This window comes from Calidris pugnax, unplaced genomic scaffold (assembly GCF_001431845.1).
Source record: "Calidris pugnax isolate Ruff unplaced genomic scaffold, ASM143184v1 scaffold40, whole genome shotgun sequence".
In the NCBI taxonomy this organism is placed as follows: Eukaryota; Metazoa; Chordata; class Aves; order Charadriiformes; family Scolopacidae; genus Calidris; species Calidris pugnax.
This window is the reverse complement of record NW_015090796.1, coordinates 604,203-628,623: the sequence shown is the minus strand read 5'-3', so window position 1 is coordinate 628,623 and position 24,421 is coordinate 604,203. Positions and strand designations below refer to the sequence as shown.

Genomic DNA, 24,421 nt, shown 5'->3' with positions numbered 1-24,421 from the left:
GGGGTTGGATGAGAGTTGAATAGAATAGGTTGGGGAATCCTGCTTTAAAAAGGCATTGACAAGTTTATCAGATATACTGATCACATGTGCTCTGCGCTGATTGAAACTGACAGACCCATAAAGAACTATCAGCGCCGCAAAGGAAACCACATGGATGCAAACTGTTACCCGAGTGTTTAAGGCTTTTTTTTTTAAACACCCGTCTTGCTCTGCAGCTCCCAGTTAAGCTCTAGTGAAGCCCAGGAGTATCTGATAAAGCAGCTTATGCAAACAGGCTACGCCTCGGCTTTTTTCTGGTCCCCTTCTTAAAAAGAAAATAATAATAAAATAAATGGTCACAGATCTGAAGATAGCAAACATTTTTCTCATTAGACATCACCATTAACTTTTGACTTTCGTAAGTGCTTACGCTATACATCCATACTGTGCACGTGTCAAAAAAGCTCAGTGAAGTACAGGATCTCGACTTACGTATAAACATGGTAAGCATGTATAAATTTGCATATATTTAATCAAGAGAGTGTGTCTGTCATAGAAAGAGATATGTCACTGCCAGCTATTAAACAACCTCAGTGAAGACTACACTAATCTTTTGAAAGAGATGTGCTATACATGAAATTTTAATCAAATCTGCTCCATAATGTCTTCCCACTTAAATGAGATGGCTTTTCACCTCGTGGTGAAGGGTGATCCCGTTATCAGCTTGCTAGATGTTTGCCACCAACTGCTGAAGTCCTTTGTTAACGCTGAGTGTACAGCCCTGTCAAAATTAAGTCTTCACCTGGAATCGTGTTCACCGACCAGCTGATGGGGAAGGAGAGACCACTGCTGGAAACACGGGCTGGGGGGCAGGAACATCTCATCATGCTGACACCAAATTTACGTAGTAAATCCTGAGCAAATCACCAGCCTTACTTTGCTGCTCTGTCGGACAAATTACAGAGACTTTCCCAAGTGCTCTGAGGATGAAGTACCCTACAACACAGTTTAATAAAACTACCTTATACCTATAGACACCCATCTCAGCTAGCTCTGAAACCAGAGGCTCAACCTGCTCCTTAATTTTCAAAAGCACACGTATCCTCTGATAAATTACAAAACATTACGATTGTACGCTGCAATTTCTGGTAGACAATGACATCTTAAAGAATTAAAATTAATGAGTCTCTGAATTAAAACTAATTAATGATGGGTCCATTTAAGGAATTTAGCAGCTGGTATCCAAACATTTTCTGATAATTATCATAGTAACGAAATAGCAGACATTATGTAAACTTCTCTTTAATTAAAATGGTCATAAAATCTGTATATAGACTATATTTGCAGTTGTTTATAGCATTTATAGGGGTTTGGTTTAGTTGCTATTTTATAATTGAAAACTTCCTCTGAAGTAGTTACTATAAGCAAACAGTACTCTTTAGAAAACTGTAAGAATTATCGTATGACAAAATGTACTATTTCTCAGTAGTACTGAAACCATATTCTGTCCTTACCAATGACAGAAACTGGTTCTACACACATTTTTTTTGAATTTTCTTGCCTACACTGTGGGCTGAGGGAGTCATCACATTCCCTAAAGTCTTCCCACACATGCACAGAACTGGAGTGTTTGAAGAATTCAAAAAGACTGAGGGAGCCTGTAGCAAAATGGAGATAGCACCTATTTTGAAACAGCTGAGTCCTTGAAGAACTCAAAGAAGTTGATGTTCTCTTTCATTCTTTGCTGAAAGAGAAATTAAGTACTCTCTGTTCTGTCAAACTTTCTCATGGATTCTAACTTCGATAGGACTTGCGTATTTTTCCCTGTAACCATCTAAAACACTTGGCTGATAAAAAAACAACTGTAATTTGTATTTGAAAACGCAGTAATTAACATACTTATTTTAATCTGATTGCAATTTCTTTAATGTCAGCAAATATAAAGATGTCTGCTAGCCTTGTTTCTATCCTCTGCATTTTTATTCGCAGTGGAGTGGCTGGGTGTCTCACAGATTGGCTCATTACATCAGACCCACTCCATTAAAATTAGATTGTTGGGAACTTTCAACCAATCAGGAATTTCTATCAACTGTTCATCATTCCTTTGTGTAGTCTACGCATGATATTATGTATTTCCTTAAATAATAGATTAAAGTGCCTCTGTCACTTTTGCTTCTCTTACTCCTTGGAATCTCCAAGACATAACAGAGGCAGATAGTGACAGCTTTTGTTCTAATAAGAGAAAACATTCAAAAAATTACTTATAAAGCTGGAGTCAATACTCATATTTCCGCCTCCTACCTCTTTGTATTTCAAAACCTTCTTAGGCAAAGTCACCACAAAGTTCTCATGACTACTTTTACACGGAATGTAAAATTCTGAAATAAGCCCAGGCATAGCGGAAGAAGGGTAGATACTGCTGTTTAAAAACTTCTAGAGAAGTAAGTTTGGAAATTCATAACCTTTAAACAAATATTTTGTAGAAGGGCTAGAATAAAAATGAAGGATTAATCATATATCAGCACAGATGTACACACAGAGGTTCCTACTAACCAACCTGAGACCACACTCTTGAAACACCTCTTTATAGAGGAGCTGCCGGCGCTGTGTAACAGAGCACCTAATTCCTGTGTCACAGGAATTGCTGGACTTTCCCAGCACGTGAAAAGCAAATCAGTACATTGACCCTTGTACTTAAACACAAAGAAATGCATCTTGGCCCAAGGATGATCCGTGCATGAAGCTGCTGAGGAAAAGGAAGCTCTTCTTGAAAGTCCAAAACCAGTAAATGATCCAATTCCAGACAGTTCTGCGATGTTTACAGAAACTAAAAATCTCCACAGCATTAACTGCTAAATTTCTAAGGAAGAAGCTGGACTGGGTTATAACCACCCTTGTCCACTCCAAATCAGACAGAGAGGAATATCTCCATTAGAATCATAGACTTATAGAATTGTCTAGGTTGGAAGAGACCCTTGGGATCATCGAGTCCAACCATCCACCCTACTCTACAAAGTTCTTCCCTACATTGCCTTGCTCTATTCAGCAAATGTAGTGAAAAGTATTATAAAATGACTGAAAGCTTTGTTTTTCAAATACTCAGTAGATACAGCAGCCCCTTCATTGAAGATAGAGGGCTTTTTAAAAAAAATTATAAGCTTAAGGCACAGTGAAAAGGACATTTATGTTCAAATTTCACATGTAACTTCCAGCCTGTGGATGTGACAAACCCCCAATTTAAGCAAGTGTTATTTTAATCACAATAGTTTGTTTTTAAAAAAAATAAAAAATTGCCATTTTAAAGTTCTATTTGCTCTCTGAATACACATTTTGTGACAGAAAAGGTTGTCTGTCTTCACAATAATCACAGCCAGGACCACGACATTAACTTGTGATTACATGATGGTAGATGCATATATTGAAAAGACTCCTGTAACAACTTTCTTTTCAATCAGTACTGCAGGAGCTTCTTTAAAGGGCATTTCTGAAGTCTTCCCTTATCTGCCCTAGTTCTACACACTTTTCTTCACGCAGGCCTATATTCTGAAGTAAAAGAGAGCCTAGCTTAGTAATTCTCTCTCAGGTTTTGTCACTTTTTATTATTAAACAGAATACTACGGTATATAAATCTCAAATTGACCTCTGACCACTCACAAAGTATCAGACTGGAGAGTAAATCACTTTCATCTTTTAAACTTGGGAGGAGAATGCAATAATTAGAGGGCATAGTGAGTTAAATGCTCTCTTCACACTGAGGAGGAACTCGCAGGTGTGCTGAGAGCAAAAAAGGAAGATAATTAGTTGGTGTTTGCTAATTGTGGACATTTTGAAAGCAAAAAAACCTACCAAGAATAGAATTATCCCCCTTTCAACCTCTACAGAATTCAGAAAACAGATTCAAGCTCCTGTTGGAAAAGATGAAGTGGAAGAACTTCATTAGGGAACAACAGTATAAAAAAAATGTAACCCAAAAGAAGATCAAGAATTTCATGTTTAAAAATGTAGTAATAATTTGAAAAGAAAAGTTAGTGCTTACTTATATTATTAAATAAACAACACGCTAATAAAATTCTGGAATGGGCATCTTTTCAACATGACAAAGAGTCAATAACTAGATTTCACTGCCCGCTGCCTTATTATGGGCTTAATAAGTAATTTCCAGCAACTGCTCTAAAAAGAAGGAAGGTATTCAGGCATTCTACCAGCTTTGAAATTCTGTCAGTTCAATTGACATTTCAGTAACTTAGATACTGTTATCTTACCCCCTACTATAAGCTTAAAAAGTAACAAGCTTAATGCTTTTGTAATCTTTACGAAAATGTCATTCTCCCACTAGAAACACATTTGTGGTCATGGGGTATTATGTTCATATGGCCTTTAAAAGAGTACCTCTTTTTTATTAAAACTTCAACTCTCTGTGTTCAAACAGATGGTTTTATTTTCTCCTCAGTACTACTCATATTTCCATTTAATATAATTGTGCAGTAGAAATCAAATACAATACTTGCGAGGATAAGAAATAAATAATATGTGACAAAGAGGCTATGAAACACATTATTTCCTATATTAAATGCAAAGACATTTATTTTGTTTCCCCTGAGTAATAGGATCTTGTTTTGGCTGTCAAAATTTCATAGGCTTCCCAAGGAACAAAGACAACTGCAGAAATCTGCATCATATCTGTATGTCCACTGGTTTTCAATTTTACCTTCCTATTATATGTTCCCATCGACACTGTTTGCTCCATTCTTTAAACAGGTGACAATTAAACCTATTTAATAAATCAATATTGATTGGTTCAGAATACAAAATTAGGGATCTCCGGTGCTTATAAAGTAAAAAATCTAACGATGATATCTGCATTTTTACTCAATCCATATGGAGTACCCATGTCATTTTTGCTGAAGCCCTCATGTTTTCTGTGAAGGTTATATACGCATAAGAGAAACGTCTGGAATATTGTAAATCTTAAATTAATGAAAAAAAAACTTTAAATGAACCTCCATAATAAATTTTAAATTTTTATGTTTCTAAAACGTTTGCCCCTTAGCAACTGAACACTTGCTCTATTAATGCAAGGATCTGGGCAATATAATGAGCCTGATCTGTTGAGGCAGGATTTGATACTGGATATTTTAATCCATATGGGCTACTTTACATTATCATGCCTTACTAGCACCTCAGAAAGATGGAAAAGGACTTTATAGGACAGAACAGTGATAAGCCAACTGACTGAGATACCTTCTCTCTTCCTCCAAATACTTCTAAGGAGCAGGATTTCAACAATGGGCTACAGATAAGAAAACATGATGGAAAAACAATTGTAACTACTACATAAATATTGTAAATTATCTACTATAGATTGTAATCTGGATAGAAACCTCAAAAAGGTGCGAAGATATAAATATTAATTACATGAAACCAACTCTGAAATTCTTTAATTTCCAGGTATAAATGGGAGAATAAATTATACTAAAGTTATTGAGTCCTAATTATTCCCAGACATGTACAACTGTATTTTCCATCACACAGTCATTAAACCAGCAGGTATCAATGCTATTTTAGGCATACTTTTGATAGATAAGACAAAGATCATAGAAGATTGGTCGTATGCAATAATAGTGGCTCAAGAGATCACAAACCAACTGAATTTAAATTAAATGGAAAGATAAAAGAAGTCTGAAACTAAGGTTCTTTATTTCAAAGGGAGGAAATGATAAACGAGGGGAAATAAAGCCATGTGCACATGAATTTAGAGGAGAAATCAAATTTAAGTCAAATGTGCAAAACCCAAAACTTGTATTTCATGTTAGCTGGACAGCAGTTGTTGGGAATAGATAGGTAAGGATAAGTGACCTCAAAACGGACTTACCTTACCAAGTACTTTTATTTAGTGTCCCAAAGTTACCTCCATTTCAACAAATTACTCCAAAGTCTGTTTCTTTTCTTGCTCTCAACTCCACTGCATGACTGCAGCTCCTCTAAACAACATTGGGTCCTTCTATTCAAGGTTAGATATATGCCATATTCACATTAAGTGCACCATAGACACAATATATTCCTTAGGAACTCATGCATATTTAAAGATAATGAATTAAAAATATCACAATTTAAATCGCAGTTTGCATTTGAATATAACTTAAGAATAGAATGGAATTTGGTCATATTCTGTAGAAAGAAAACAGAAAGGTATCCTGCTGGACACATAAGTAAGAGGACTTATACATTAGGGCAAAAGTGTAAAATACATATATTAAAATACATCAGTGAAGGTGATTTAATTTACCTCCACTTTGCAATAATATTTTCTTAAAAATTATCAGCTACTGGTTTTGATGAATACTCTGTGTATTGCCTCAGATTTTAAAAGCAAATTTAAGATTTTTAAAGTTATTAATTATATAAATATACTAAAATATATATTTTATTGGCAAATGCTAGTAGATTTGAGACCCTATTTAAGGGTTTCTGACAAGTTTGTGACTATATGAAAATATTAAGCAAATTAATTTGAATGTGTCACAAAAAGTAAAACTCAAAGCTGTAATGTCTTTCTAGGTTTAACCATAGGAAATTAAAAAACAGGCTAAGTAGTCTACACATGTATTTACACTCTCTCTATATATAGATAAAAAGATATATAAATAAACCCAAAGAAAACCTTCCACTAATACATAAAATGTGTATAATTTCATGGGTTTTAAGTTTCTTTGGCTGATGCCTTATCACTTACAAGAGTAGCTGTTGCTTTATCTAAAAGAGATGGAGGATTAAGATAGTTTAGTAATGCCTGATTAAACTAGCTTAACATTTTTGTAAACAAAGAAAAGCGAAAGAGGTTTAAAAGGTAAAATCACAATCCACCTTTAAAAGACTTACTGAAAATAATTTCTGAGAAATATCACACTGGAAATTGAAGCAAAAAATCATAAGAGATAAGCTGAAAACCAGCTGTCTGCATGATTCTTTCCATGCCAAGTATGTTAACAGATACATAACTTTTTTAGCATTTTTTAAAATACTGTAACACTACATAAACTTTTGAAAGAATATGATTAATATGATAGAAAGGCTGAAACGACAACTTAGAAAATTCCATCATAAAATATATCGGGGGGTAGAAGGGTTGGGAAACATTCCTCAGATATTGTTTTAGCGGAGTGGAAACATTGATGAGAGTACACAGAGAAATTATGACCCACGCTAGATAAAAACCTACTACAATAACGTAGCCCAAGTACTAATGGCTGAATCCTGCACTGTTAAACGTAATAAGAGCCACTGATTTTACTGGGAACAGGATCAAGATTAAACATAAAAACACCTGCCTCCACTAGAGCTGGCAATCAAAGATGCCAAGTTCCAAAAAACGCGCCTCTTTTCACATACCATTTTGCCAGTTTTTCTCTCAAACCACACTCATCCTCAATCCTGATAAAGAGATACAATCTCATTACAGTTCTTGACAAATAACTGTTCTAATTCAATATGAAAACAAAAATGTTAATTCCTTACTTCACAAATAGATTGTTATATATGAAATATTTTAAAGATTTATAACTCTGTTAAAGCTTGTTATAGACTACCTATATTTTCCTGACAGAAGTAGGTCATCCATATAAAGTTTTCTGAGGTTCTAGCCTTGTTTCATTATTTTCTGTTATTTTTTTCCTCTCCTGTATAGTAGGATCAATTACAGCAGTTCTTATGAAAAAAAAAAAAAAGGCCAATAAAAAAATCAAACCAAACCCCACATTTCCCTGAGGGTGGACTAAGTCAACACAAACCCTTTTTCCACCTCTGGGATAACAGTCCCAATTGAATGCCCTAGATTAAATTATTTTGCTGTTCTGAAATGCGCTGGTTTGGTGGTTCCCAGAGGGCAGAGGCAACATGCATCAAAAAATAAGAAACACATTGGTATAACTGTCTTTCAGCTAAGAAAAAAAGTCTCCTTCCCTTTCTCCCCTTCCCTTCATACTCCAGCATCTGGTTTTTTTTGATACTCAGCAAACAGTATCACTGTCAAGGCAATCTATTAAGGCTGCTTTTAACTTTATGTATAAATACAGACTTCCACCCTCAGTTGTGGGAGGGCAACAAAGGTATCAAAAATCACTACGACTTCCAAGCAGGAAAAGCCACTTGACACTAAGAACTTGTCTGCCATTATAAACTGCCCAAAATAGTTATTCTGTAGAATTTCTTCCATAATAGTTATTCCATTATGAACCGTCCTGTGAACACTTCTATTACAAAGCAAAAGTGCCTTTTTCTGACTTAGCGTGGTACAAATGTGGTATGTTCAAACATTTAGAATAGAGAAATCTCTATCCAGAAAGGACTTCTCACAGATGAGCTCACACCCGATGAATTATTCAATAATAATTATTTCGGTAATGATGTAAGTATAGATTTTGCTTGAGTTGATTAATAATACCGAATAATAGGCTATAACATACCCCAAAAATGAATTAAAAAAAAAATAAATCCTATGTAACTTCACAACTCTGGCCCCTTATTTTGCCCTAGCCTGCTGATTGCACTATTGTTTGGCTTTATTGCCTGGCCACAGTCTATAACCACAGATCATCTAGAACAGCCTGACTCTGCAAGAAAGCTGGTAAGAGAGGCTGCAGGGCAATCAACACTTCCCTCCCATACCAACCTCTGGATGTGAAATAATATGGAGCACAATATACAGTGAAGAGATGAAGACATGAGCATGACAGCCACTGTGAAGAAAGTCATTTTGAGGATGAAATGGTATTAACAAACTGCGCTTCTAAACAAAGTTTATGGGTGCTAAGGGGACAGCTTCTGTGCCTGCAAATCTGACTGGAATACATTTTGAACAAAAAAGAAAAATCTTCTGTAGGATTTTTAAAAATACAGAAATGTATTATTTTACAAAAAAATAATAGCATGAAATGTCTTAAAAGTTGCAAGCAGGCTTTTGAGGATGAAATGGTATTAACAAACTGCGCTTCTAAACAAAGTTTATGGGTGCTAAGGGGACAGCTTCTGTGCCTGCAAATCTGACTGGAATACATTTTGAACAAAAAAGAAAAATCTTCTGTAGGATTTTTAAAAATACAGAAATGTATAATTTTAAAAAAAAAATAATAGCAGCAAATGTCTTAAAAGTTGCAAGCAGGTCCCAAGATTTACTTTGTGTATTTTAATCTTTCTCTGTTCTTCCAAATATGCAATAGAACTGTGCACTGGAAAGCTGTCCCAATAGATGTGTTGGCACAAAAACATGTAAAGACACATCTTGTGCCAAAGAAAATTCAAGCAGAGGAATTACTATCTTACTATCAATAGCTTGCAGGACTGTTCTTTCTTGTAATACAGAAGCAGATAATGTGGTTTTTCTAGAGAGTCGCCCCTATGGTGACTTTAGTCTCCATATTTTAGGTATAAAATGGAGATACCTGAACTTACCCATCTTTGTGAGCTGTTTTGAGGTCAAAAGAAAAATTAAGTTATAAACTTCTGGTTTGCTCCCAGTCATTTTTTTGTCAGCAAGTCTTTTCACCAATTCTCATCTCACTATGTAAGTGAAAGATACATTTCTTGACATTTATTTCATAACTCAACGTTATTCTGACACAACTTCTTCTTGTTTCCCACCAACACCCCTTTCCACTGCTCCTTTCACATTATTTGCCTGCACGCTTTTTCCCTTACCTTACCTTTCATACATTCCACATATTCCTCCATATTTCAGCTTCTGAAAAATTATTTCATTTCTTCTAGTGGAATTTCTAGTTCGCTTACATTAACATGTATATAGATTTTAAAACTCACAGGACTATAATTTTCTTCTTGTGTAGACCTGGCAAATCATCACCTCACTCATTTTTGTGTATGTTGTACAACTCAAAGATCATTCTTCTCTTTCTGGATTTTTCACATGACTCTAAACTTTTAGTATTTTCTCTCTGCAAACTACTTCACCTTTACGGAAGGCTACATGTTAAAAAAACAGCTCTTGCACAGAGGAGTGCTCAAAACTCTGCACTGAAAAAGCAATTACATACAATCACGCAATTACATTATGAAAGTTTCCATACTGCATTTTTTTCTAAAGCTCTGATTCCTCCCTTTGGAAATTAGCATGTCAGACTCACCAACTGTAAAAAGAAAGTACAGAAAATACCACATTGACAACAGGTTCCTTTTATGCCTTAAATACTTTAGAAGAAGAAAAAATGACCAGGTAGCATTAATTTACTGTACTTTCACAAGATTAGAAAACATTATTTTTTTATCTTTTTTTTTTAATTAGAAACTGCAGACTTATCCTTCAGGTCAGCTCAGGTGTATAAATCTGTGTTTATTTCACAGTCACACTATTGTACGGACTTTCCTCAAATCTCCTTTAAACTTCTGAAGATTTGGAAAAAGTGGGAGTAGAAGACTAAAGGATTTGTGGTGTTTTTTCAAATTTGGATTAAATAGTTCTTATTCTATTATAAATTTCAGCAGCTAGAATAAATTAGACTGAAAAAAATGACTATGTCATGACAATGTTATCCAGTGAATTATAAGAGGTTTTCTACAAACATAAGCATAAGATACTCCCCCTTACTTTAAAACCTTTTTCCTCACAATTCTGAAACAGTCTATAATTCAACTGCTGCAATATGGTTAAAACATAAAGCTGTAATTAATAATCTTAGGCTTCTCTCTTCATAGGAAATAATCAAGTTTACCAGAAAAAAAAAAAAAGTAGTATAATTAAAATAATATCTAACTAAAATGGACATAAAATAAGGCTACTAACCCTCAGCATGAACTGTTCCTCTATGCTTCTTTGAAATCTTGTTTGCCTTAACTACATGTAGAGCATTTTCTTTGAACTGCAGCTCACAAAGTCTTTCAAGAAGAACTGTGATTTCTTCAGTGATGGTATCCAGGTAAGTTTCATTAATGAACTTCAACGATGAAGAAGGATCAATAGTTCCACTTAGTATATACAAATCCTCTTTTATCATTGTGGACAATGTGGGTATGGAACTTTGGTAGCCGTGAACCACTTTATCAAAATTTGTTTCGCCACAACTAGACAAAACACAGTTCTGTAGAAGGTTGCTAACCAGTTTATTCTGCATATTTTGATACTTCATTAAGACTTCTGATTCGGGGTAAAGAAACAAAAGTTGCCGTATGCACTGAGTTTTAAACTCCATTTGTTGTTGTAACGCATTAGCATTTGTTTCTTCTTGACTTTGCAGTCTATTTACTAAAAATCGTCGAAGATGTAATCTCACATCATCCCAGAGAGATTTCACATCCATAGTTGAATCGTCCTCAATGGCATGAAGGGAAGATGTTAACTCAAAAGGTGTCCCACTTGGAGTACAGGGAAACGAGACACCACACTGACTAGAGAGGTCCAGAAGGAAGTGAAGTATCATTTCTTCTTGATTTTGCTCACTCTTCAGCAAGCTTTGCTAACAAAGGTAAACCAGAGAGTATTTTAGAAACATTTTGTTAACTTTGGTTCGTAAAATGAACAGCTTCATCTTAGAGTACCAATTGTTTCCAATGCCTATTATCTTAACAGCAAATAAGAGGCTCAAATTGCTATATAAACAACAGAAATATCAAAGCTTGTTTTCCCACGGATTTATGCACCAATCCCTCTCCTTGTCTACCTGCTCCAACATCACGCATTCCTATTCCCATCTTTCTTACATCCTCAACCTCTTTTATCAATCAATTCTAACCCACAATTCAAATGAAAACTTTGCAAAACTCACTAGACAGGCCTTGGCAGCCTGTTTGTTGTGGTCCACACATGCACCTTTGAAAGAAGATAGTGTGAAAAATTACTCAAGATTTACACAAATAAGGATAGGTTTTGCTCATAAAACCAAACCAGGAATTTATAAATTGAAACGCTGATGATTTCTATGTTCTGGCTCAGAGGGCAAACACCAAAAAAGGGCATTTTAAGGATAAAATAATCTTCCCAGGACCCCCTCAAAAAACTAAATTTGAAAACTTGTTAAGAATTGAACAGACCTGGATCACACAGGGCAGAAGAGTAAGAAGCTGTGTATCTGGGACACAGACTGATACATTAGCGATGCAGTGACCTCTAAATACATCTCAGCCATATGGGATAGAGGAGAAGGAAGCCAGTTAACCACAGGAAGGTTGTTAGGGAGGAAGCAGGTGAAACCACATGGATGGATGCGCTGTTCCTACTTCATCTGATCCTGAAGAGCTCCCTCCTGGTCCAGGGCCAGGACCTGCTGCTTCAGGTTCAAGAGGCCATGCAGCAAATAGCAGGTCCTCCTGTCACAGCTCCATCCTTTCTACTTGGCCCAGAATGACACGGAATTAAACAGCACTTTGCAGCTTTCCTTATTGTCTGTGAGAAAAGTAATTCAGATGGACAAGGCATGTCCAATACACGAGTAGAAGACCATCCTAAAGTCCCATGGTCACCGGACACCAAAATCTCCCTCCTCTCTTAGAGAAAAAAAAACCTGCATGTCATAAACCCATTTCCCACAATCTCAATGCTTTTCTTATGGCAGGTTGGCTTTTTCCAAATCCTAGGCCCACCTTCAACATCAAAAGCATCCCCCCCACTCCCTAAATTCCCAGTGACTTGACTTATTTGTGAAGACCTGCTCTCAATTCTCCAGGTGAACTAGAGCTGTCCACATATTTCCCCATATCACAGTCGCAAGAAAACTGAGTGAAACTGGTTTTCTCTTGACTTTCTGGGTTTCAGGACACAAGCCTTAGGTTAACCAGGATCCAGAAGCCCTCCCACTTGCTCCTCCACCTCTTATTGCTTCTCTCCAACAGAGAAAAGGTGGTGGAAATCACATAAGGGTAGTTCTCTCCACTCCTGCCCTTTATCTATGTTTCCCAGCTATAATCCATCCTATAAAGCAAGGCTGGTAAAGAAACTGTCAGCACCCTTCCACCTACAGATTTATTTAACCTGAAGTATTTGAGGATTTTTTTTTTTCCCATTTTGAAAGTGAGAGAAACAAATCAAATTTGACTCTGGTATTGCTTAAATATAATAATTTCCAATACAACTTGTTCCATTTTTCTACTGTAGCAAGCTTTTATCAGCAGATAATTTATAAAAATATAAACCAGATAAAATTATGAACAAAAACTTCAGTGGGCTTTCCCCTCCCTTTTGAGTCACAACAATTTCCAGTATCCGAACTCCTATTCTTTGTTCTGGATGATTCAGAAATATTGCACGCTTACAGGAGAAATCATGAGTTTAACCTTCCTCTTGCCCTTTACTCTGGAGCGCTACATGATGAAAAACGAAAAATGAGACCAGCCCCACAGTAGCTAATTATGAACAAAAGGCGGAGAGCATGATTGCCTCCCATAAAAGAAAGTCTTAAAAATAGCAGTCTAGCTATTTGCTTCCATTTTACAACTTTATTTCAGAATGTTGCTATGAATTTTTTTACTTACAAGCAGGAAACACACATGGAAGAAAGAATAATAAAAGAAATTATCAGTCAAATATCAACCAATAAAAGCATATGCATGTGATACAAATACGTACAACTACTTAAAATCTTAAATCACACACATAAATATGTATATACTTAAGGCTGATTTGACTGTCATTATCTACTTAAGTATTCCATAAAGTTTTGTGGCCCCAAAGAGAGTGTGTCTTGATGTCTAAACTGAAACCCTAATCACTCTGTTGAAGACTCCGGTCTCCACAGGTAGAATTCTGGAGTTTAAAGGTTAATTTCTTTTATGAATAATGCTCAAAAACTATATTCTGAAATCAACAAAACAAGAGAAGCTGTCAAAACAGTAAACGTAACTGATGCCTTTGGGTGATGAATCCAAAATGTCTCCCAAGCAAATCCCTACTGCTGTTTTTTAAGGTTAAGCAGAAACATTTTTATTCATGAAAGCAAGTAAGAATCTAAGTATTGTTTCAAGCCCTTTGCAACTTAAAATAAGCATTAAAAATAGGGAGCTTGCAGATGCCATCTTAGACTCAATGTTACTCAGAAAAAGAGCCCCTGAAGTGAACTTTGAAGCTCTGAAAACACAGTGTCATCAAGTCTCTTTGAACATTGCCTATATTGACATAAGCTTTTCTATTTGAAAATTAATCTGTAAAAATACTTCAAAAGATGGTGCCAAAACTATTCAAGAGAAAAAGAATCAAATTAGTATCCAAAGGCTTTAGAGAAGCATGAAAAGTTCTCTTATGAGCACAGAAAGTTAGTGACAATAATACAGAGAAAACATTTGACATTTGCGGTCTACCCACTGGACTACCACCTACTATAGGCTACTACCTGTCCTATCAACAAAGATATCCAGTAAGATAAAGATTTTGTTAAATAAAGATTTTATCATTAGTTTAGCATTAAATGAATTTAAGGAAGATGTGTACATGTGTATATCCAGTTTTTAAATATTTAGAATTACAAAACAGTACACAGAATGACAATATTTCACATCATTAACACTTCCAGGCTTCATGAAGAACCTCTCAGTATTTTCATGAGTTCACAAGTGCACGAGAATACCACGCTAGCAATAAATCTACATATAGCACCTCAGCCAAAGCACATACAGAACTTTGCACTATTTTTTCAATTGTTCGAGCAGCTTAAAAGATAAGCAAAATCTCTAACAAAATAAACACACATAATAAGGGATAATAATTGTCCTGAAGCAGAAGGAAGGTTACTATTATTGCAGATGTATTATATGATACTTAATTAAAAGCCTGCAAGTGAGAAATTAAGTCAACTGAGTAATTAGTTCAATGGATGGAGACACACATTTAAGAAAGGTCAGATGGTAATAATCTCATTACTGCTGGATATTATTGAAAATAGTTTACTGCAGACCTATTTGTGCAGCTAAACATAAACTCACTGTGACTATTACCTCTTACAGATGAGCTGTCTATGCTAACACATGCACACATTTCATCTGGAGTCTCACCTACACAACAGGCTGGATTATCTAAGAAGCCATGAGGCCGGAAACAGTGAGGTCCAAGTTCCCAAGTTGCATGTTTTCCCAATAAACTGTGCAGAACTGAGGCTTTGAGGCTTCTCACACTTTGCTGCCTGTCTGCCCAGGGCTTAACTGGACTCCACAGCCCACAGACACCGCCACACAGTCAGCAAGCTCCTGGGAAGCTGTTTCCTCTAAGATATACCCAAAGTATTGCAGAAATGGGGACCTTTTGGTGTTTCCCAAACAAATGCCGCCACCTGGCGTTCAGGTATATGGCTTGAAGGGACCTTGGAGAAGGGAGAAAGCAGGGAATGGACACAAGGAAGTCATCGTAGACATGCCCTCTTCTGAGGGGCTTTAACTAAGGACCTAACTGGACTAAGAGGAATAACAAAGTATTTCATAAGCCAGTATTTTCTGGAATTCTCTCATTTTGTCTAGATCCAGTGAGGCATGTTAGCAGTCCCTGACACCCTTGAAGGGGGTGATTATTAACATCAACATTGATACTAATCACCTCTGCCAAAAGAAGAAAAAGTTACTTCTTCACCAAGTGAAAATTAAAGACCCAATGTTTCCAGAGATGATCTCCTCATTTGACACAGCTTAGTATCCAGTGGGTTCAAGGGGGCCTGAAATACCAACAACCACTATGAAGAGTTAAAAAACTGAGAGGTGATACGGTGAAGCGTGAGCTCTGGCCAGGAGATTGTCCCAAAGGAGAAAATACTCCACAGTGGTTTTCCTCTGCCAATAGAGCCAATCTTAGCCTAAACACATGGATGCCCTACAACTATACCATGACATGGAAGTGACAAAGAGCACAATATCAGGCTGGATATTAGGAAAAATTTTTTCACTGAAAGGGTTCTCAGCCATTGGAATGGGCTGCCCAGGGAGGTGGTTGAGGCCCCATCCCTGGAGGTGTTCAAAAGACGGGTTGATGTAGTGCTGGGAGGTCTGGTTTAGTGATGATGCTCCTTGTTTGTTGTGTGGGTGTCTATTTTTGTCAGTGAGGTTGACGGTTGGACAAGATGATCTTTAAGGTCCCTTCCAACCTAGAAGATTCTGTGATTCTGTAATCCACTGGATGCTGTTCATTTGTTTTGACACTCATGCATATCTACATCATACAAACACACACACACATAGCTTATATAGAAACTTTCAGGCTGTCGTTTACCGAGGTATCATCCTTCACTTATCTAGCAAATTCAGCTTTCCAGACTCCCATTTTCGCTCAGGTTAAGGTTAACTTTTAATAAAAACTTTGGATAAAAATGCCTTCTAAAATTATGGAATTTTTGGTTGAAGTGAAATTTGATTTCTGGTTATGCATAGTTGTACAGCTTGCTAGGACAATGGATGTAGCTCCCACATTTCTAATTAGAAAAAGCAGACAGGAAGTTAATGCTTAAAGAATGTATAAAGGACAACAATCCGTATCAGTCAAATTCACACTGAAATAAGTAACAGTAACAGCCCTGGTGTAGACAGCAGCTTCATATGTTTTTTACCAACATGTGTTTATAAAACAGTTCTAGTAGTGCTGAACATGTGGTGGGATCGTGAAAAGATTTTGTCCCAATTTTTCTCTATTTAAGGCATGATCAAAAGGCAACACAACCCCCCACTGTGGACTTAAAAACAGTACTAAGTCTTATAATAAAATTTCTGAACTATCCTTACCACAGTGAAGACTGAAATGAGAAAACTAATTAACTTCAAAAAAACCTCCAAAACACTCATCATATAACCAACTTTCCCAAACATTAAACTAGTAGTAAAGAATTAGTGAACAATTTTTACCAGGGTCCTAAGGAACTCCATCAGCTCTCCATGGTGTGTAGAAGAAGGTCTGAGAGAACTAAAGTTGCAGTTGTTTAGCCACTGAAGGCAGTCAGTTGTGCTTTGGAGTATTTCATCAGTACATATTTCATTTACTTCTGACTGCAGGTCTTTTAGACACTGTTCTATGCTAAAAAACAAAAACAAAATCACAGGATTTTTTTCATGACTTGCAGATAAAAGCCCTTTATATATTCCATATTTTAAAAAGAAAAACTACTTCATATTAATGTGACACTAGTCACTCTTCTTCGTAGATTAAATTACTCTTACAAAATCAGGCATGAATTTTCAGGATTAACATTTAAATACAGTCGAGACAGAGATAAAACAAATATCCTTAAGGCCAGACTGTACCATCCTCAGTAAGAGCAAGTCCTCCCTCACTTCTCAGACAATCCTGTACTTTTTAATAAAGCAGTCAGTGGATAAGACATTATCTAACCTAAGATCCGGACCTTGGTGCTTAATTATCTAAAGCAGAGAATATAAACTGAATCAACTACCATATTCAAAGGTGAATGTGTCATTTTGCTCCTTTAGCGATCAGCAGTTGTTTTATAATGCATAACATATATTAACGACTTCTTAAAGACCCACTGACATCACAGAAAAATGCTGAAAAGAATTTTAGAGTCAGTTGTGCTGAGAAAGCAGATCTTCCCTTTCTTGTTTTTGTCATTAGAATATTTCAAAGAAAACAGAGTTTGTTTTCAAGGAGCTGATCCACTCCTCAGCGTTCATCTAGAATCACAATCCTGTTTATGAAATCAGATGTGGCTGGTTATTACAGGGATTTCTTTTGCAAAAAATCAGAATAATAACTGGATATCCAAAATTATTTTATTTCTATTTGTATGGACACACGAAAACAAAAAAAAAAAAGAGAAAAATCCAGAAACAATTTAACTCTATGTCTTTTCCTACAAAAACACTTTTCCAGTATTTCAGAACTACTTTTTTTAAAAAAGCAATGCTTAATATTTTATAAGTTTCAGTTAGAAAAGTAGTGTTGACTAGATATAGGCAGATCTAGGTTTAATACAAAGAGAGCCAACAATAAGACTGATGCCGAATTTGATTTATTGAAGTGCAAAGTGATTCTCACTGCAATTTGAATTTTATTTTTGAGTATACTAGTTATTCCACTTATGTTCTTACAGCTGATAAGGGATGCAAGGTTTAACACAAATTAAAATTTAGTTCTTTCTATCTCTGTAGAATTACAGGATTAGATGAGACTCAGGTCTTCAGAGGTATTTCAACGTCAGATACTTTTGATTGTATTACTTTCTATTTTCATCAACCAAACAACATACTTGCCTATTATACTGCCAATCGCCTCTCTATTTTATAGACACGAATTATGACTGTTTTTCTTTGGCTGCTCTCTAACATTTTCAAACTTGTCTAGTTTTGGCAAAAGAAGACAAGAGAAGATTTGAAAAGAGTACAGGCAGAGGAGGAAAGGAGAACAAGAGGAGAGGGAAGAAAAGAAACTGGGAAACAAAATCTTTCAGTATATTACAAGCTGTGACAAAAATACAAAAATAAAGACCTCCAGTTTTCATAAAAATATGGAAAACCGAATTTTTTTAATTAGTAACCATGAGTAAAGTTTTTTACTGTTTTCTGCATAACTTCTCTGTGTGGAAGATTCATTTTCCACAAAATGTCATCTTTTTGGAGGAAAGTATTTTTATTAAAAATAAAATCTACTTTGAATATCAAATTAAAAAAATAATCTTAAACACTACTAACCCATATAAATTTGTAACAGGAAATCACTGATGAAAGACTCTATCAACCACTGACTACACTTTGTCATTTAATTCTGCCTGCAGTACTGTTTTCAGGATGTGGAAGAAGCATTTATTTGATTTTCTACTAGATTTTCTCTTTTATTGAGTGATTTGCATTTTATTCTTTTACAGATGTTATGCAATGTACCTTAAATTCCTATGAGCTGTCTCATTCTGATCAACAGCAATAAAGTAAATCAGTGTCATCCATACTTTTGGGAACTAAGTCTGTTAGTATGAATTGACATTTTAAAAAAGCAGTGGAAAAAAAAAAAGTAAGTGATCACACTAAATTAAGTTCAGAGATAAACAGTAGTTGTGTTTTCCTTTTATTTTTAAGTTACCTAAAACAAGCACATAAGAGAGAAGCGTATTTTTTCTGATAATGCCATCAAGACTTATCATCTGTGATAGGTTTTGCTTTGTGCCTTTTATTTCTTTAAAATACAGTACTAAATAATAACAAGCTGAATATGAAAACTGCAACAACCACAATTACAGAATGCAAGGACGATCATAAGAATGTAAGTGCAGAATTCTAATGTTTTGAGTGTCAGGAAAAAAAATACATAAATTGTTTCCAAAACTATGAATATACAGCTCCTAAAAAAAAATTCATCAGAATACACAGATCATTTTGAACAGCTTATTTCTCCATATTTAATTGTATTTATTGAGAATTATGGGTATATTTGTTTTATGCTTAAAAGAAGTGAGGTAAACCATTCAAAGTCTGTCTGCGGTATGAAATTGAAGCCACCACATTTTACACCTGCATTACCTTCAGAAACCAAATTCACTACTACAACTAACGCTAAAATTTATAAATTTTTTTAGAACTTGTGAATACATGGGGGGCCTGTAGAACACTATAAAATTGATGCAAAAGTCTTAAGACTTTCCTGAGCATGACTCAGCTCAAAATGAAGTGCACTGCAACTAGATCTAGCCACCATCAAAGGACCTGATCAGGAGCACAAAGGACCTCCATGAAAAAAACGACCCTCTGCCTGTGGCCCACTCAGGTTCCTGATGGGATAGTCCGGCCATGAATACCAATTCTAAACTTGACAAAAGATTGGCACGTATCCTTGTAACTTGTGAAACCTGTCCTGAGGACTATGGAAGTGAATGTCTTGTTCATACACCTTGGCTCCTGGACACTGTGGTGTGCCAATGTGCCTCCTTCAGCGTTGTGTGTCGTCAAAGGCACCACCGCTGTTGGCCTGTGCCAATCTGCTTCAATTGGGAACCGACTGCTACGCTCATCTTTGACACAGGAATCTGTGTGCAAGCCAATAAACTACAAGCTCTGAACAGGCTACAGCCTTCCTGAGACCAGATATTTTGGTAATTTGTCCCAAGGCAGATAAGGGGATTAGGCGGATCTATTTCAGTGGCCCTCCCTGTAGGCACACATCATGATACGTCTGTTCGTTTCATTTAATCCTTTTATTCCAATAAAGTAAACATTGAATTAGGACTAACGCTGTTTTTCACTGAATAAAAATATTTTCTTCATGCTTACTCAAAACATACTGTAGGTAAACATGGCCTCAAAACCATTGCTATTTCTTTTAAGCTTTTTGTCAATGCTTAGTATTACATAAACATAGTTAATTATAGATACTTATACCTTTACATGAATTTCATCATTACACAAAATATTTAGGAACCATATTTTTCAGTTACCATTAAAAAAAAAACATTTTTAGTGTATTATCTGAGTTTAGAAAGCAATCATTTTAAAGAAAAGACTTCTGCCAAATAGGATTAAAACTTTTCTCACTAGCTAGTATTTAAAGCTATAATTTCACATCAGTGTAGGGAGAATGAGACTTTTATTCCCTTTTTTAGAAAGGAAATTTGCTGAAGTTTTAAAAACTGTAAACAAGATATACCATTTTGATACAAAAGATGTGCTTAATGTATTTAATGAATTTTATTCTTAAAAGCACAATTACAAGAAGCCAAATAAAGCGCTAAGTCCCTTTTTTCCCCCCAAAACAATCCTTTTTCATTAAGGTTTAACAGCAAATATATTTTAGTAAGTCCAGTGCAGGAAATAAGTTCCTTTTTTTAAACAAATTGAGGCATCAACCCAGATGACATCAACTGATGCTATATACCACGAGAGCGTAAATGGTCTTAAAATCATGTGCAGTCAATGCAAAAATACAATCCTGCAACCCTATCTAAATCAGTTATACAAGATGTGGAGCACAACACAGAAATCAGACGTAATTCAGCACTTAATACTTTTCCCCTATTTACTATAGTTAACTAGTTCCGTGCTCCATATGTATGTTTTCTGAAACATCCTCTGAAACTCTACATTTTTATGACAAAGTGAGGCATAAAATTAATGGTTTAGGTGATCAGGTACCGATGTTGAGACATTGCTGAACCTATGAAGGTTCTTAATTTTTCTGTTGCATATTAGCCTGCTGGTGCTACATTAAATAGCTGTTCCTGGTCAGATGGAAGGTCCACATGTCTCTGACTGTGGTCATTAGGAGATGCCAAAAAAATTAAAAGAAAGGAAAAAAAAAAGTTCCTCAGAATATTTTCATTGTCTGCAGCACTTCGTGACCCAAGAGCTCAAATAAGCCAGTGCCCTAGTATTTAACATCCCTCAACTTTTTCTTCCACTGATAATTCCACTTTCCTTTGAACCCGTGGAACTGTTTAGACATAAACAGAATAAAAAAAAATAAGTCACCAAACTACTAAATAAGGAGTGGAACATAAAAGCTCAAAGAAAAAATTAACTGTTCTCTCTAATAAAGAAATCTGATAGTTATGCTCATATGGATTTTTGTAAAATTGACCGAATTTTCAAGAAAGAATTCTTAAGAGCATCTTAAGCCTTTGTGGGCACATTAACGCTTGTGGTTAGTACCACTGGCCTACCCTTACACCAGTGAAAATTATTTCACTCAAATAGCTTCTCCTTTTTAGGTAAGGGTGGGTTGGTTGGTCTGTTGTTTTTTTTATACACTAAGCAAAATTCTGTTGTTTTATCTGTGTCCACACTGGAGTGCTTTTCTGCAGTAGCACGTCAATACCATTTGGTAACTATTCCCACTGTAAACAGACAGTTTCAATTTGAGAACTCCTCGGTACTCTTATTTATGAAGTTAATGACAGGTTTTAGGCATAACCTAATCATGTGGAGAGACTGTTTTTTAAGTGGCTGCATCCACGGACAAACAGTGACAAACCAGGCACTGTAACGGAACTGATAGTGTAAGCACTGTCACACTGACAGTACATTATTTTGCAAAGCAGAGTATCAAGATGAGGGTTGCTGTCTCCACGTGTCATTTTTCATTGCCTGAGATTACCATGAGTAAGTTGAAAGATGATCTCCCAACTCCTTTCAATTTCTAACAAGCCCTGTTTCAATTTATTTCATATAGCATATGGAACAGCTATAAAATGGCAATGAGATTGGTTAAATTAAACTGCTAAGCTATAAAGTGAAATTATCTTTAAACCTCATGTTACTTATGCTTAAGATCCTCATATTCATGGAGATCTGTTTTTAGAATCAGTTTACATGTCTTTTAATAATAACAGACTGTTTTAAAAGAAATTAAATTAATTGTTTCCACTGTTTTTTGAAGACAGAAGCATTAATATAATATTACTTTGTTATTACCACAAACATTCTTTAAAAAGCTTGAGTGTTAAAGATACAGGACATTTTATACAAAACCCACCACCTCATTTAGAAACCCATGTGTCAGAGGACCTGGTGTACACTTCAAGTAGAAACAAATCTTTGAGAAGACTTTTACCAGTATAATTCCCCAAGGCATTTTCCTTGCTACACTGTCTCCCATGTGGAAACAAACATCTTCTTTCATTTCATAAAAGCTAACCTGCCAAAAAGGACATATTAATTAAATTCCCCATGATCTACCCACAATTTCATGAGGTCACTGCTGATACCTCAGCACTACTGCGTGTTAATAAACAGCAATTTAACCATAAATATATATAATTTATTTCATAGTAACTTTTAAATCGCTAGATACAATCCATAAAGATTCATGCAAAGAATGTTTTGAGACCTTTATCTTTAAAAGAAACAAGAGGTTTTACCAAAAGTGGCTATTTATCATCTTGTGTGTTCCTGCAATGCTTATGATAACCAACAGCAACATTCATGGTACAATGTTATCTCTTAGGATTTCTAAAATTCAGGAAAAAATTGAGATTATTGTAGTTCTAGGCCTATAATATTTATGCTGTTCCACTCTAGTCTACCTGACCTTCAGCTTACTCTTTCTGGCACGTCTATTTTTTCACTCTCACTAACCCAACTGCATAAACAGATGAAATTCCTTCCTGTATTTTCCACTCTTTACAAGGGTGACCTCAACAGCAGAGGAGAAAGCTAGAACATAAAGCTGCTGCTGCCAGTAATATAAGTTTACCACCTTATATTTGTGTGTATGTTAACTTTTCTTACATAGTTTGACTATATTATTCTCTTATTCATATTTTGTATATAAGTTCTACTCAAAATAAAAACAAAGTTAAACATTATTTTGTAAGCAGCAATACGAAACTGATAGATTAACTACAAAAACTTTATCTCTTTAGAAAAATGCTGTGAAGACAAATATGTACTGACATATGTACTGACTGTTTTTAAAATCAGCAATTATTTTGAGTCTGAAAGTTACAGGCTTATAAAGCTGAGGACCTTGAAAAAATTCACTTCCTCAAATTCCTTGTATGGCAATCTTGACCTTAGGATGTAAAACAAAAATGCAGCTCCTTCAAGGACTTTGTAAGTCTCTGATTTAGCTACTTACAAAACATATCCACCAAAACTGTGAATTAACTCTACCATTGAAACCAGAAAGAAATAGGATAGTGAGGACTGCACCTCAGCAAGAGAAACCTCCTCAACAGCGTAACCATATCAGAACCATCAGTTCTACCTAAGCTTTGCCCTGATAAACTATTTCAAAAGAGTGGCAGCAAAACATTGGAGTCTTTCAACTCCATGGATTGACACTGAAAACACAATACTGAAAAACAACTGCTAAAAAAGCACTGTCTCATGTATTCTCTTATGAAATGCATTAGGAAATGTCACAGTGCCAAGATCTGGTTACAGCTTCTGTAGATGCACGTGATCGCTAAATAGCTACCGAAAACACTGACACAATTGCAATCACTATAGATTGGAGTTAAGAAACTGTGTGTCTATTAAAATAGCTGATCTCTGACAAACTGTGCTGTCCAGCTAGCAAGGTGATGAGAAACAACTTTCCCAAACTCAGTGGTCATGCACAAAGACAACACAGGGACAAAACGACATTCCTTTCTCAGTTTAATTACTCATTCCTAGCTACTTCTTTTCCGAGGCAGTGGGTAGACAGATACTATTTTGACAAAGATTTTAGTAACATCGTTCCAGTATCTTTATAGGTGCTAAATTATCAACTAAATTCTACAGTAATGCACTTGTACAGGAGGCAGGTTACATTCACACAGAACAGTCAAATTATTTTTGTGAGCTGTGATAAATATTAGGTAGGAGTAAAACTGATAAAATTACCAGTTTTATTCCTCTACTTTTAGCCAAATTCTGCCAAATATTCAACCACTATTGGGATTTTGGATGGAGGTTCCAATATTTTGCTAATTCTCTTGAATAGAAGGGAAGTGAGGTGTAGCTGCTTCCTGAAAATTCCAGAAAGGAATAAGCCAAGATTTTCTTCAAAATAAAAGAAAGACAACACTTGCAGCACATCTCAGTTTAAAAA

The 24,421-nt window shown here is 35.6% G+C and overlaps 1 protein-coding gene across 1 annotated transcript in view; it reads right to left on the bottom strand.

Moving 5' to 3' along the window:
- KIAA0825 (KIAA0825 ortholog) overlaps nucleotides 1-24,421 on the bottom strand; it is a 291,162-nt gene that overhangs the window by 226,585 nt on the left and 40,156 nt on the right. Inside the window, exons 5-6 of the mRNA XM_014936866.1 lie at nucleotides 16,792-16,960; nucleotides 10,772-11,441 (exon numbers count right to left, since the gene is read on the bottom strand). Coding sequence (XP_014792352.1) covers nucleotides 10,772-11,441; nucleotides 16,792-16,960 — 839 coding nt within the window. The remainder of the gene's footprint in view (nucleotides 1-10,771; nucleotides 11,442-16,791; nucleotides 16,961-24,421) is intronic.